This window comes from Parambassis ranga, chromosome 12, assembly GCF_900634625.1.
Source record: "Parambassis ranga chromosome 12, fParRan2.1, whole genome shotgun sequence".
NCBI classification, from domain to species: Eukaryota; Metazoa; Chordata; class Actinopteri; family Ambassidae; genus Parambassis; species Parambassis ranga.
In genome coordinates, this window is record NC_041032.1 from 12951573 (window position 1) to 12966205 (window position 14633).

At 44.6% G+C, this 14633-nt stretch overlaps 1 protein-coding gene across 1 annotated transcript; it reads right to left on the minus strand.

Moving 5' to 3' along the window:
* Positions 1-913: 913 nt before the first annotated feature.
* camsap1a (calmodulin regulated spectrin-associated protein 1a) lies at positions 914-13984 on the minus strand. Its single transcript, XM_028417741.1, has 19 exons — positions 13777-13984; positions 9362-9624; positions 8418-8579; positions 8259-8339; positions 7701-7733; positions 7260-7319; positions 6828-6969; positions 6457-6596; positions 6237-6333; positions 6017-6143; positions 5786-5865; positions 5577-5661; positions 3103-5467; positions 2881-3017; positions 2598-2806; positions 2114-2201; positions 1913-2034; positions 1719-1837; positions 914-1586 (listed from the first exon to the last, which is right to left on the minus strand). The coding sequence occupies exons 1-19, from the start codon at positions 13982-13984 to the stop codon at positions 1296-1298; spliced, it is 4809 nt and encodes a 1602-aa protein (XP_028273542.1). The 3' UTR covers positions 914-1295.
* Between the last annotated feature and the right edge of the window lie 649 nt (positions 13985-14633).

Genomic DNA, 14633 nt, shown 5'->3' on the forward strand with positions numbered 1-14633 from the left:
TTTCTGATTTCAGCTCTAAAAACCTCCTCACCACAACTATTAGCTCGTCTCTTCTTCCTCTGGTGAGTTTGTGGTCTAACAATATTTTCATTTATCCCATTTGCACTCCGTTTCCAGCACATCCCGTGGAGACTAAAGAGAGAGAATGAAGAAAAATGAGAGGAAGAGATACAATACACACACATCCTTTAGCAAGAAAACATCCCTAGTTGCATTTTATTATATCTCTTCAAAATAAAGAAACATAAATCGAACACAATGAAATAAATCTTTTAACGCCTCTGTAACAGAATAAACCTCAAAATAGTGCCTGCTTTTTAATAAACATAACGTGTACATAATGTACAAAATATACTACAGAAAAATGTACAAAATTTCAGCAAACAAATATCAAGTATTGTGCGGTTTTTCCAAACCTTACACCAGCCGCTGACAATTAGTCACTGCAGGGGAATGACGAGAGCTGAGCGCCAGAAGCTACATTAAAAACGTACATGAGCAGCAAACACGGCTCGGCGGCATAGTTTTGGTTCAGCACTATGAGCTCAGATCTCCGATGGCTCATTAAGGTGGTGGAGTATATAAGTTAAGAAGAAGTTAATACAACATTACTGCAGTGGGATAATGCTGTCGGAGAAGCGCTTCCTGTTTGGAATAAATACTAGTACAGTTTCCCTTATTGTAAAAACAGCATTATCTGTCTCCCATCAGAACAGCAGCACAGGTTCAAACTAAAAAAAAAAAAAAGAAAAGAGAAAAAAATTTGTTGCATGACAGAAGGTTTAAAGCATAATCAACACATTCAGCCTTCCCCTTCCCTCAACACAAAGACTCACACACCCTCCCCAAAACACACCAAGTAGAAAACAAGACTAAACATTACCACTGACATCCATAAAAAAAGATCCCTCCTCACAAAAGCACGTACCAGTGGTAGAAGTAGTCTCTGAAATAATCACAGCAGTAGGTTTTAAGTTGAAGGTGCAGTTCACCTCCGCCTCTCTGTAGTTGCACTTTGTATCAGTAGTTAGGACTTCTTGTCACTGCTACGTAATCATCCATCATCAGTAGTGCCTAATCAATGTCGGGCGCACCCACAAATCATAACACTGTAATGTGACATGCAGAATAAAAAGCTAAGAAAATAAAATACTACATTTGCCACAGATGGACATTATGATAACACCTAACCCCGCCCTCTCTCTCTCTCTCTGATATTCCATGCCTCCAGGATTATTGGGTCCGGCCCAACAGTGGTAGATCAGAGCAGAAATTGTAACAAGCGTCCATCTTCCTCACTTCCTCCGAGCACTTCCTGGTCTCTTGACGTGCCAGAGGTGGTTGTGGATGGTCAGAGCGTCCACACTGACCGACACAGATTTAGCAGGGATGACAGTGAACTGCTTACGGTCTGAGTTGTATTTGTAGAGCTTGTCGATCATCTTGCGGCTGATGGTGCGCGGCCCCGTGCCCATGAACTTGACGATCTCCTCTGTGTCTGGTGAGTACGAGTAAATGGCGCGGAACTGGCACCCGCCGTCACGGAAGAGGATGATCAGATGATTGGACTCACACTTTTCCAGCTCCTGTGCAATGAAGGGATAATTTCTAAATCTGGAAATACCTCGACAGGCACAAAGTTTACACACGTCTTTGATACTTTAACAATGAATAATTTCCATTAAATGGATAAATGAATTCCAGGTGATCACACTGACCTCAAGAACAACATTCTTCTGGACCTCATTAACCTTTCCAGCCAGGCAGCAGTGGGCGATGGCATTGATAATGATTGGCTTGTTTGACTTTGAGCTTGGCTCCTTGAAGAGTTTTGGACCTTTAACAAACAAAACATATGAAAATAAATAAATAAAGACATATTGTTTGTGGTTATTTGTCTTTTGCTGCTCACCATTGTACTCAATCGAAGTGATGGACGAAGCTATAGAGCCATTCTCCCAGTCCCGCTCCATGTTCCTGCTGGACGCCCTGCTCAGCACCGGGAATAACTCCATAGAGCACACAGATCCGGCCCTGGAGGGACACATTTACAGGTCAGTCAACATTAGGAAATACATGATAATCTCTACGTATGTGCAAAAATTCTCTCCACCTGTGTGATTCTGCATCTCCAGAGAGGACGCTGTCTGCCTCAGTCGCCAAAGAGAGCGTCGACCCCCTGTGACTGCAGCTCAGGTCAGCTGGAAATGGAGACGGAGGGGTTAATTTTATAACAAAGTATTCATGTTTGCTCAGTGTCACCCCTGACCTAATGCATTTTGACAGGTTAGACTGAGTACAGTTAATCTATAGCTGACTGCAGTTAAGACTGTTTTCCTGTGTGCTTGATACAACGTCATGCAGAGCAGGTTAGAAGGTTCACCTCCCCTGCAGCCTGCAGCTGAGCCCTGGGCTTTGATCAACATGGACACCTTCAGAGAATTACCTGCATGACACACATGCACACACTTATACACAAGAGAGCTGAACACCGACAGGAACCTGTCAGATTAACACCAGACACACACACACAGTCTTGGTAAAACATTGCACAAGACAAATATACACACAAATATTGAACTACAGATTGTTCTTACGTGTGGTGGATCCTTTGGGGAGGCTGCCGGACTCTTCACGGTGCAGTGATTTAGGCCTGTTCCTGCGGGATTTAGTGCGTGGGCGAGGCTTGACCAGACCCTGCTCCTCCATCAGGGCCTGCTGCTTCCTCCGCAGGTATTCCTGTTTGATTAACTCTCGCCGTGCCTTCTCTTCTTCCTTGCGAATACGCTCCTCTTCTGCCTTACGCCTTTGAACAAAGGAGATAAAACGCTGTAAGAACTTAAATAAAGCATTGATGTGTGAATCTGTGTGAAATCGTACCGGCACTCGTCACGTTTGAGCTCACTCTCGACTTCTTGCTGCTGTTTGCGGAGTCTTGCCTCCTCTGCTTTGCGCTGCTGTTTGAGGAGGAAGGCAGCACGACGTTTCGCCATTTCATCCTCTGCCTTTTCATCGTCCTGAGAGGTTGAAAGCATGTATGTGATTGGCCACAATACATTTTACACTGAGTAGTATTTTGAAAATTCAAACATCGTGTGTTACCTTGAAGAAGAAGCCCAACACGTTCTTTTGTTCTCCTTCTGCCGTGCACTCAGCAGTGTCCTTTACGCCATCCTCCAGTGGAACCTTAAGCTCCGACAGGTCAACCTCAATCAGCTGACCCTTGGCCCTGGAGCTCTCATCCTCACCAACAATTTCTGTCCCTGAGTTGGCAGCGTTGTTTTCCTCTTGTTCTGCATCCTGTGGTGGACATGTGAGTGTACGGGAAATTAATGGCGGGTCCTGCGCTTGGGGTTTGATTGGAGTTTTTGATAAGCGTGCAGGTCCAGGTCCCTCTCCACTGCTGTCATGGACTCTGAAGGTTGTTTTTCTCTGAACGCTCCTCTCTGTCCTGGGGCTCTCTGGGACACACCCTGTCTCCTCTTCTGCTCCAGGTGTGCAGCCCGGGGATGAAAAGCTTAACTTGGCCATCTTCTCTTTGAACTGTTTCCGCTCTGACACTTTGCTGCGTTGGCTGGAGCTCAGCTTGGGAGGACGGCGGGCAGGGACCGAAACGGTGTCGCTTATATCTACGAAGTGAACTGCGAAAGATCTGGGGTCTGAGGTAGAGGACGTTGTTTGTGTTGTGTTGGGGGTTGTGTTGGGTGTTGTGTTGGGTGTTGTGATGGGTGTTGTGTTGGGTGTTGTGTTGGTGGTTGTGTTGGTGGTTGTGCTGGGGTCTGATTGTACAGAGTCTGGAGGTGAGGCCAGGCTCTGCTTCATTAAGCGGTTTTGCTGTAAGGAGAGCTGCATCATCTGCTGCTGAATAGAACTGATAGCTTCATTGAGTAGGTCTATGGAGCGGGAACACTCATTCAGTGTAGGTTCAGCCACATCATCCTGGGACAGGGTGTTCAGCCTGTTGTTTCTGCTCAGTCCTCCCTCTGTTTGACCTGACTTTGCCTGCTCCTTCAGAGCATCAAGACATGAGTCATCCCGGCAGGACTGGGTCTTTTCTCTACTCTTGCCTGCAGTTAGTTCTGACGATTGCTGCGAATGCTTCAGGGGTAAGGGAAGTGTGTCACTCTTCCCTCCACCTTTCTTAACAATATTCAAAAAAGCAGCTTTTCCCAGCTTTAGTCTCTGCTTGGCTGACAGGGTCTCCATCTTTTTCTTCTGATACTCTATTGCACGTCTTTGCTCTTCTAGCTGCATGTGAAGTTGCAGCAGCTCTGAAGGCACAACAGGAGAACTAACAATCACATTCTTCCCCAGCACAGTGCTCGGCTCCTTCCCTAGCCAGCCTGAAGCGGAGTCACTCCTCAGTTGCCAGGGAGGGCAGGGGATAGTCTCAGAGCCGTCCGGTGTGGTCTTCTGGGAGCTACTGGTACTTGAGTATCCATCACGGAGGCCAAGCTTAAGCAGCTTTCTCTCTGCAAAGCTGGTCATTTTGACACTGGTGCTGCCGGACGCGCTGCAGCTGCTCGCCCAGGATATGGTGCTGGGACAAGGACTCGAGCGTCCACTGCCATCTTCCTTATCCTCCCGCTCACTCACCTTCGAGTCCTCTCTCAGCTTGGCTGACTCACCTTCTCCCTCTCCAAATTCAGACATATCTCCATCAAGTAAGAACTTTCCCCTTCCTCTTCTCACCACCTCTTTAGTCAGCTCCTCATCTTCCTCATCATCTTCATCAAGGTCTGCAATGTCTGAGTCAGAGTCCTGTCCTGCTGAGAAAGAACTCTGGCGGTCTGCTTCTCCTGATCGATGGAGGAAGAAGCCTTGAGGCTGTTTCTTCCCAGACTCAGAGGTGCCTGTTGAACCTTCTGTGGGTGGTCTAAGAGAGGGTGCACAGGGACTTCTGTTCGACTCAGCCATGAGGGACTTCCTGTGTGATGCGCTTAGGACATTGTTAGTTTGTTTCCTAGCTGGTACTGCCCCTCTACAGCGACTCTCACCGCTCTCCTCCTGCTTGTTCAGGCTGACACTCTTCTCTTTGGCTGGCTTAGCTATGGCAGGCATCAAAGGTTCCAGATAGTAGCTGTCTGCCTGCTGGTCCAGGGTAAAGGAGCGCGTTTCAAGACGGGGGGAGCGACACGGAGTATTAGATGTGGAGGGCTTGCTTTGTACTTCCAGCTCGTCCTGCTCCATGTCACTCCCAATGTGTGGTCGAAAAAATGCAGAAGGGTGGATGACAGCAACCAGTTCCTCCTCATCTATTTCCTCCTCTTCATCCTCAATGCGCATATGACTAAGCAGGCTCTGACCACTGAGTCTGTGCTGAGGCAGACCTGACCCCAGCATGTGTTTCGGTGTAATGATGTTAGAGGCTAAGCTGTCTTTGCTAATGGATCGAGCAAGGCTAATACTGTCAGCCTCATCCTCCAGGGCAAAATGCAGGGCGTAGGGCGCTGGCTGGGATAAAGGCCTGGATGGGGCAGAGGGAGGGATGAGAGTTAGCTGAGCTAAGATGATGAATCGCAGAAGAGTAGTTCAGTAGAGAAATTGTGAATTTTTTGTTTAATCATGCTGCTGACCTCGGTCTTCTTTCTGGCCAGGCCAATATGGAGCCCTGATGGTGGCCATCTTCACGTGTCAGAGAGTTGGTCCTGTTTCTCATCTCTGGGCAAAGAAAATATGATGCTTATTAGAAAAGGGATTTCTCCCACCGTGTAGCATAAACATTCAAGTGAAACACTGGCAAAAATATTCAAAATGAGCTGTAATTTCTCTGTATTTTTTTTACCTGAAGTTCCTTCCTCGACCACCTTCTGTTGTCTCTGTCTCAGGGGCAGTAAGGAGTGAGATGCTGTGCTTTGTTTAGTGCTGTAGGACAAACCCAGAGAGGTTTCACTGTTACATCTGGTTTGATTTTACTAATCAAAATGTTCATACATATTCCTAAAATATCTGGGAACATGTCACCACATTTCTTGCAGAACAGAGCAGCATTAAATGGCAAAGAGGAAACAGTTACCCGAGGTCAGGACTCTGAGGTGTGCTCAGGACGTCAGCAGAGTTTGATGATGGAATGAAACTTCTTTTGGTGACACTGGAGATGGGAGCGTAGGATCGAGAAGTTTTGGGCTGCAGCAGGAGCCTCACTATATTAAAAAAAAGGTGAAGTGGATACTGTGCATCAGAAGAGATTCTCTGACAGTAAAATGTTTTTATCAGAGCTGTGTCAAAGTAAATACCATCTTTGATTTCATGAAGGTCCCGGGGCTGTACAAAGTCTGGCTTCACACTCTCAAACCACCAGAACAGCTCAGCTATGAAGACCATTACATTATTCTGCAAGACACAATGAACAAGGACAACATCAACAACAAGGCTACATGATGAGTTTCTTTATGTTACACAGATTTTTTTCATTTCTTAAGGTGACTTTAAGTTTTAAAGTCATGACGGACTCACCTTCATTACTGGTGGAGAGTACAGCAGGTCCTCTGGCTTCAGATACAAACATTTGTTCAGGTACTCATTAGAAAACTCCAACAGTAGCTGGATGTTGTACACACTTTCTGCTATAGAGGGAACCTCCTTCAGACAGATATCTGCATAGAACAAAGCAACACGGTTAGGCTAACACTAGAAACTATGTTGAGGAGGAGATAAAAGCTACATAAAATGTTTTCTTCTGTTTCTAGACTTAGCTACATGAGGAACTTTTAGCAAGAAAGGAAAAAAATATATTTTTCAGGATTGCATAACCTAAAAAGCTAACACAGGAAAAGATATATCGTGTGTCTGTCTTCACTGCATCTTTCAGCCTATTGTTACTGTACCTTCTAGTCTGATGAGTTCTGGGCAATAGAAATGAACCACAGCCAGCAGAGCTGTGCCGTCACACACGTCCTTCAACAACTCTTCCAACAGGGGGAAGTGCTGAAGTGTGCGTCCTGACAGGTGATCTCTGCGGTAACGCACCTACACAGAGAGAAAGAGTCCAGGTTTATACACTGCACAGGTTCAACTAATCAAACACACAACACTCGCACACAAACATTACACAATTTATTCTCTGCCTTATTCTAAAGCTTTACAGCACTTATTTATCTGGCATCTTTTTGAGGAGCCCCTTCTGTATCGGACCTCTCAGGTGGTGCATATGTCTTCAGATGTAAGGTCGTGCAAGGATGTTAATGTTCAGTTATGTTGTTGTTGTTCAGTTATAATAGGTGGGATAGAATGAAAACAGTAGGTGGTGAGTACGTTACCACACGAGAGAACTCCACAGGCTCCAATAAACAATGGGCCAGAGCATGCATTATATCAGGCTGGTGAGGGAAGACAGAAATGATGGGAGGACGTTAATGATGATGTGAGACAAGCCACGAGCGGACAAGTGAGTGGCAGATGTGTAGAAAGTGTAGATAGTTGGATGTTTTGAGGGGAAGCAGGAAATGAATGCAAAAGCCGAAGCTTTAGAGTGAGAGCAAATGAGCAGGAATAAGAAGAGCTTGGTGTTTCCTCTTTTGCCACTAAGGGGCGCTGTGTCATTCTCACTATGCACCTTGCAACATTTATACAACATATTCCTGAATTTAATTTTTTTTCTCCATAATCCTTTTAAGAGTTTATTTTTACCCTGCCACATCTGACACCTCCAACAGACACACAAAGCACTCACACAGGCGATTGCAAGCAGTTGCACTTACAGGTACAAGCTTCCAGTACCATTTGGAGGGAGACTAGCATCCAAGAGGCACAAAGGGGGAAAGGAATTTAGGGATTTTGGGAGAGACAAACAGGAATGGGAACAGCAGACAAGTCAAGGATCAATAACAGTGACAAGGACTCAGATTATCTCCTGCTGGAAAGGAGATAGATCTGACCTTAGAGATACAAGGAAAGGCTTAGACAAGGTTAGAAGATGTAAAAAAGCAAACCTCATTGTCTTTTGAAAAATAGCTGATGAAGGAGATGAACAAGGTGCAGGTTTGATCAAATATATGCAACTATATGTTTCAATGTTGTAGAGGCCTATGATCAAAAGACCCAAATTATGGAAAATGTAGTTAAATATATAAAGCAAATACAAGCAAAATGTCAGTACACATACACTGACAGACATGCTAGCAGGGCTGACGACCTGACAGCTATGGATGAGATGCTAAAAAGGACAACAGACAAAGGCAACATCACTAAAGAAAGGACACAGTTCAGCTCAGAGGAAGCTTTTTTTTTCACTGAGACAAAGAGTGACAGTGTTTTACCTTCTGGTGACTGGGTGACTCCAGCAGATGTTGCTTCATCTTACTTTCTTTTTCTGTGATCTCTTTCATCTTTATGTTCACCTAAAGCAAGTAAAACACAACAGGTCAGTGCACATAAAAGACTCCAGACACAGAAACACTGTTATGTTGGGCCGTTACCTTGTTAATCCAGAAGACCATTGCGTCTTCCAGGTCCAAAGGAAGCTCCTTAGAGGCACTGAAGTTAGAGAAGCGCTTGACGCTGGAAACCACCTTCTCTATGCTGATCATCTCCACTGTGTACGCCATCATGAGGGCATCAATGAGGTGGATGTGGGAGCTCTGGAAGAACAGAGCTTTACAGTTTAACTGATAGATGTAAAAAAAAAGCACATCCATATACTGATATTTGTTTATTTCTGGTTCACTGCTGCTTCTCCTCCCTGTGTTTTCACACTTGTGGGATAGTACATGTGATAGAGAGGGTTCATATTAAATGAAAACACTCGGCCTTTGGTTCATTTTGCCTCATTAATATTTTAGCTGCAGACTGTAAAACCTGAAAAACAGTCACATTCACTGGTGCATTATTTATCCCAACACACTTGGCTCACATTTGGCTCTGAAAGTCATATTAGCTTGTACCAGATGGCAAGTGTGGGCTGCCAGTTTACTAGGTTATACTACTGCAGAGGCTGTGCCCTAATTTGCATTACTGTAAATGTTTCGTGACAAATGTACCGGCTGACAATGACTCCAGCAGTATTTTATTCTAGCGGCACTAAGCAGTTGCCTGTTTATTGATTCAGCAGACAAAGAGGAACATTAAGTTCATTTAGAGTCATGTTTCCAGTCACCTGATGAATTTAACTCCTATATTCTCTGTCCTTCTGTATTTTGTGCTCAATGGGCTCTGGAGGAATTAGGAGGCTCTTTAGCTGCTAAATGCTCCACTATGCTACAAACCAAAGATTTTATGTTGAATAAATATCTCTGAGTTGCACCCTGAAGTTGTGACAACATTTTTTAACTTCTTTAATGCCATTTTGTTCTTCAGCCTAGAAATAATGGAGCAAATGAAAGTGCAATGCTTCAAACTAGCTTTATAAAAAGCCTTCACCAACCATTTTGATGGGGGACGAGCTGAGATCCAGATCGGACACTGGAGTGTTGTCGGCCTCCAGGACATACATGCCTTTCCTGGACAGGGCCTGGATGACAGACTGGTGACTCTGGAGTGAGGCGGCCTGCTCGGCATGAAGGATGAGCCCACACACATGGCAGTAGAGCTCTCCAGACAGCAGCAGGCGGATGATAGTGGGCTTAATGTGTTCCTGCTCATACTGATCAGTGTAGAAGGGGTCTCGCAGGTCGGGTGGGACTTGATCTGCAAAAACAAAAAAACTATTGTTATTTACTTGATGAGAGGTGGAGGTTTTCTAATCAAAGTGTATCCTATTTTTGTAAACACACGTGTCAACCAATGCCTCTCTATGTTATGTAACAGAGAAACTTCTGGGATGCAGACTTCCAAAGGTATTAGACTGTCTAAGATAAAGCCAGTGCAAGAAAAGAGTGCTGAGACAAAGTCAATGGTTAAACGCTGTGCCAGGTAACAGCGCTGAAGGCTGACCTAAAGCTTTAAACCAATGATCTAACAGGAATTAGCAGTGATAGGTAAGCTGGCAGTGCTGCCTCAGCCAGGTTAGTGTTTTCCTGCTCGTGGACACAGACATGGGGAAGATATTTTTAGAGGGCCTTGGACATGTTAATCCAAAGTTGAGGTCTGAAGCTCTGAAATGTGGTGTGTAGAACTTGCTGAGTAGATTCATGACACTATCACACAAACTCCAGATATATAGGACCATGATCATTCCACTAAGTCTTTCTTAGTAAGTCAGATGAGAGGATTGATTATACTTTCATATCGTCCATTAAATATGAATCAGGAGCCAGGACATGGTTGGTTTATTGTACCATAAAAACGCTTAGGCAGAAAGTGAATAATGGTATCTGCCAAAATGTCAAGGTATCACTTCAACAACAGAACACAGGCAGCCAAACACCCATTAGGCTGTGCTGAGATGCTGCTTCTTGTCATAAAGCTCTTGTTGTGCCCACAGGTTTATAATGCACTAGCAGGTCTTAACGGTCAGTTTGTGTGAGGTTTCTCTGCCAAGCACATGGTTTGGAGACGCGGTGACACGCTACCTGACGGCCACGCAGCAGGCTTAGATTAGTACCACACACCATCAGGACCTGTGCTGCTTCCTTCACAATAGATCGCCTGCTTGGCACAGTCTACATCCAGGATCTATCTCAATCTCTGCTGACATAGTGATTCCATATATATATATATATATATATGTGAAACAGAATCCCTGGTCATGTGAGAAAACACTCAATGTACACCCTTCCAAGTCTGATCTGTATCTGTATTGTTTTTCCTTCCAACACACACCACTTCCTTGGCCTCAGCTGTCCCAGAATACCCGCTCATCCTCCCCGGTTGCCGTGGAGATGGAGATGGGGATGGGGAATGCCAGCATGGCTGGAGGTGGGGGCTGGGCTGCTGTCCCGTCTCCTGCTCACTATATCGTTTTATGCTCCCTGACAACACTAGGTGTGTGTGTGGGGTGAGGAGAACTGGTGGGGTGGGGTGGTGGGGCAGGCACGCCTTTAATCCTAGCTGCTAATACTCTTTTGATATTTATTATCCACCTGATCCAAGCGTTAAAGCCAACCCGTGGATGCATGTGTGAGTGGGACATTAGGAAGCGGCGGCTGCCATGAGACAAATCTTTGTCAATATTCCTTCAGACATGGGGTCAGACTGATCAGCAGAGAGCGTGCTGACAGTCAAGGCAGAGCTGTCGCTCTCACAGATCTGCGGGGGAAAGATGCAACTATTTTCAGCAACAACACAGCTTAATGGAGAGACCGCTCTGAGGCTGTAATGTTGGGAAAACATAGACTTTAATGTAACAGTCACACTTGAAATCTGAGCAAAGAAAAGAATAGAAGAGATCTGTCAAGAGGAAGCTGATGTTTTCAACATGGCCCCTGTGTCGGTTAGGGTACTGAAAGCACAAAAGGACAGTACATAATGATTTTGTAGCTCTTTATCCATGACAGTTAATTCGAATGTAGTTTTTTGTTTCTTTCTTTCTTGTAAAACCATTTAAAGCAGATGTGCTTGTTTCCCCAAAGGTCATTGATAAACATGTCATGAGTCTAAACAAACAGGCTGTGTTGAACAAAGACACAAGCCTTCAGCTCCAATCCCATTAAACACTTAAACATGTGACTGGCTGCGCTGACTTTCACACAGACAGCACAGCGCTCCCAGCTCTGCCCTGTGTGAGTGTTTGCTGGTGTGCTCTGTAATCTCTTTTTCTTCAGCCCTCCACACTGACGATCAATAAACCAAGGACTGAGCTATGTCTAAGTGCACACTATAGATATATGGTGGACTCTTTACTATAGGCAGAAGGAATTAGCATTAGCATTAACTTTTTCAGTTCTGGATTGAGTGTTTTTCGGGATTGTGGGCTGTCACATGCAAACTCCACACAGAAAGAGCCCAGCTGCCACTCAAGCATGTCTGCCAAATATTTTCTGGTTCCAGCTTTTTAACTGTGATGCTTCTTTGTGCAATCGAGAGAGTAATCAGCATGTTAGAAGCAGATGCTAACAGATGCACTGACAGCACGGCACATTAAGGGAAAACGCTTAAAACCTGCACATCAATGCCAAACTTACACCTGTGTGTATTCACAAAACTATGGCACTAAAACCTGGTATGATGAATCTGGTACTGTTTTATTCTCCAATGATCCTTGAAAGCTTGTAAACCACATTTAAATCCATCAATGGAAAATGTCTGTGAGTGCATTGTTTTACCTAAACAACAGTGATCTATCAACGTCTGATCTTCACAACATGTGTTTCTGCCTTTCTGAGGACCTCATAAAAAGTTGTTGCTGCTCATCGGGCCTGTGAAACGTGGTGGCGGTAGCATCATGGTTTGGCCGTATCTGAAGCAGGATGGCTTGCTAGCATTAATCGAACAATGAAATCTGAATTATATCGATGAATATGACAAGAAAATATCGACATCTGTCTGTGAGCTCAACACAAAGTGGGTCATGCTGGACCACACTTGTTTTAGAAAACAATGGTTAAAGAGCAGAACAAGGTTAATCTTCTGAAATGTTTTGATCTTATTCCAACTTGTGTGTAAATCAGCTAATTATGCAGAAATATAGAATTCATTCTGCCGGGCTCACAAACGTTTGAGCAGCACTGTATATATTTAGACCTAGATAACAGTCTGATGAAAGGGCTCCTTAGTGTCTGTGGCACACTGACGTCAGGAGGAGCCAATCAGATTAGGAAAAGCAGGCTGATGGTGGTGGTTTGGTGTTTATTATGGGCATCTGATCTCTGCCCTGGAACAACGCAGGGTTGAGTAACAGAGTTAAAGCTTTAACAAGCAACTCACATTCGCGATGTCTACGACATGTTGTATGGGCTGTGCTAACTGTTATTTTCACTATTTTTTTTTCAAGTTTGGAAAAGTTATACTTCATTTTTATGGTGTTTCATTGCAACAAAGAAAGAAGACAGAGCTGCAGGGAAGGAAGCACTGGAGGTCAAACAGTATGTCTGAGTCATAAAACGGGTATAATAACATCAAGTTCTTCTCTCCTAAACAGCTTCCTCTGTCCTTCCTTCCAAATGCCACACTGTCATAGTGATAATAAAGACTCTGTACAGCTGACCTCCTGCTCACTCTGCTCACACAGCAGCCAGCGAGTGACACAAAAACCCACATTCGCTCAGTAATTTACAGACATTTACTTACAGCCTGGATATGTGGAGCAATCATTGCTAATGTTTTAGCAGACCTCATCAGAGCTGGCAGGGCTACTGACCTGTGTATAAAAGACTGATCACAAAATGCCAGCTTGAGTCCTCACTGAGGCAAAAACACGAAGGTCTGGAGGTTTGGAGCACACACCGAAGCATGGGACACTTTATATTTACATTTATAACAAATCTATAAACTAAAGGTGTCACTTTTCTCACGACAAAGACATTCTGTTTCAACATTCTATTTTTCACTATAGCATTGTTGAGGTGCGTAAAATTGAGCTCTCCCAGCCACCGTCAGGCCCAAATAACAGGATTCAAGCAAACTGTTCATGCAACAGTACTTTTTATTGCATAAATCCCAAAGTCAGTCAACCTGAATATAAATCATGCTAATGTTTACACATCTGACTGATACCTTTTTATGTTTTTTAATGTGATTTGTGGCTTCCTATTTTGCAAAAGTTCCCCAAGATGAGTATGTTGTAGCTACAATAAAGAATGAACCATGCTCAGCTGCTAATATTTAGCATTTTTACCCACTAAAATGAACCACATCAGAGTTCCTGCTGCTCCCATCAATGCTCCGCCACAATGAAAGCAACATCAACTTGACATTATTCAAGGTCTCTGTTGTGCAATGAGAATCTAAATGGAGCCTTACCTGTACCGTAGGCCTTGGCAAACAACCAGCGGAGGTTAGCTTCTATCTTGGCTCTGGCAGAATCGTACAACTGCAGCGGCACAACCTGAGCCTCCATGCCTCCTCCAGCACCACTTCCTCCTCCTCCTCCACCACCACCACCATCATCCTCTGCTGCTGCTGCTTTCCTCCAGGTGCTGTCCCTGCCAGCACTCACCTCCACATCCATCCTGCACAAAGAGACACAGAAACATCACAGCATTACATCATCCACATGAAGAACAACAACAACAAGCAGGGCCTGGCTCTCTGACAGCACCGGCTCCTCTAAGAATACCAAGCACTACTTCTGTATTTATATTGCTGTGGGTGCCTTTGCTGTCACTCTCCATTCATATATGCTGTGACAGTGTGTGTCTGTGTGTGCACAGCGCCGTTTGTTTGCATGTTTGTTGCAGCAAGTGGAGGAAAAGCTGCACCTTTCAACACACTAAATGTCAATTCATTCATTTAAAACAATGAAATTAGCATATTTGGCTGGAGCTGACATTTTCCTCGCTAATCCAGACTGGAAAGAATGACCAATGACTGACCTGGACATTCACGTAGCACCGCTAACATCACTGTACTGACGCTTGGTTAGCTAGCTACGACATGTAACACGACAAAGACTCACCTCTAAGAGCACATTTGGGTCCTCGCTCCGCAGCTTTGTTGTGTTTATTGTAGCGTTAAAAACGCAGACATGCTGGCCTGTCTTTAGCTAACGGTGAAATAACAGAGACTCCTCCCTGAACAGCGACACAAATCTCCGGCCTCTCAGGATAAAGCGGCAGCTGATGGGCGTTAATCCAATAATAAAAAAAAATCTGATTGGC

Bases quoted from the DNA above. Each gene is read 5' to 3' on its own strand.
- camsap1a (XM_028417741.1), bottom strand. From the start codon at position 13,984: ATGGATGTGGAGGTGAGTGCTGGCAGGGACAGCACCTGGAGGAAAGCA. The intron at 8,340-8,417 runs GTAACGGCCCAA...TACTTGCTTTAG, and splicing joins TGGTCTTCTGGATTAACAAG to GTGAACATAAAGATGAAAGA. The intron at 5,866-6,016 runs GTAACTGTTTCC...TTTGTCCTACAG, and splicing joins CCTCAGAGTCCTGACCTCGG to CACTAAACAAAGCACAGCAT.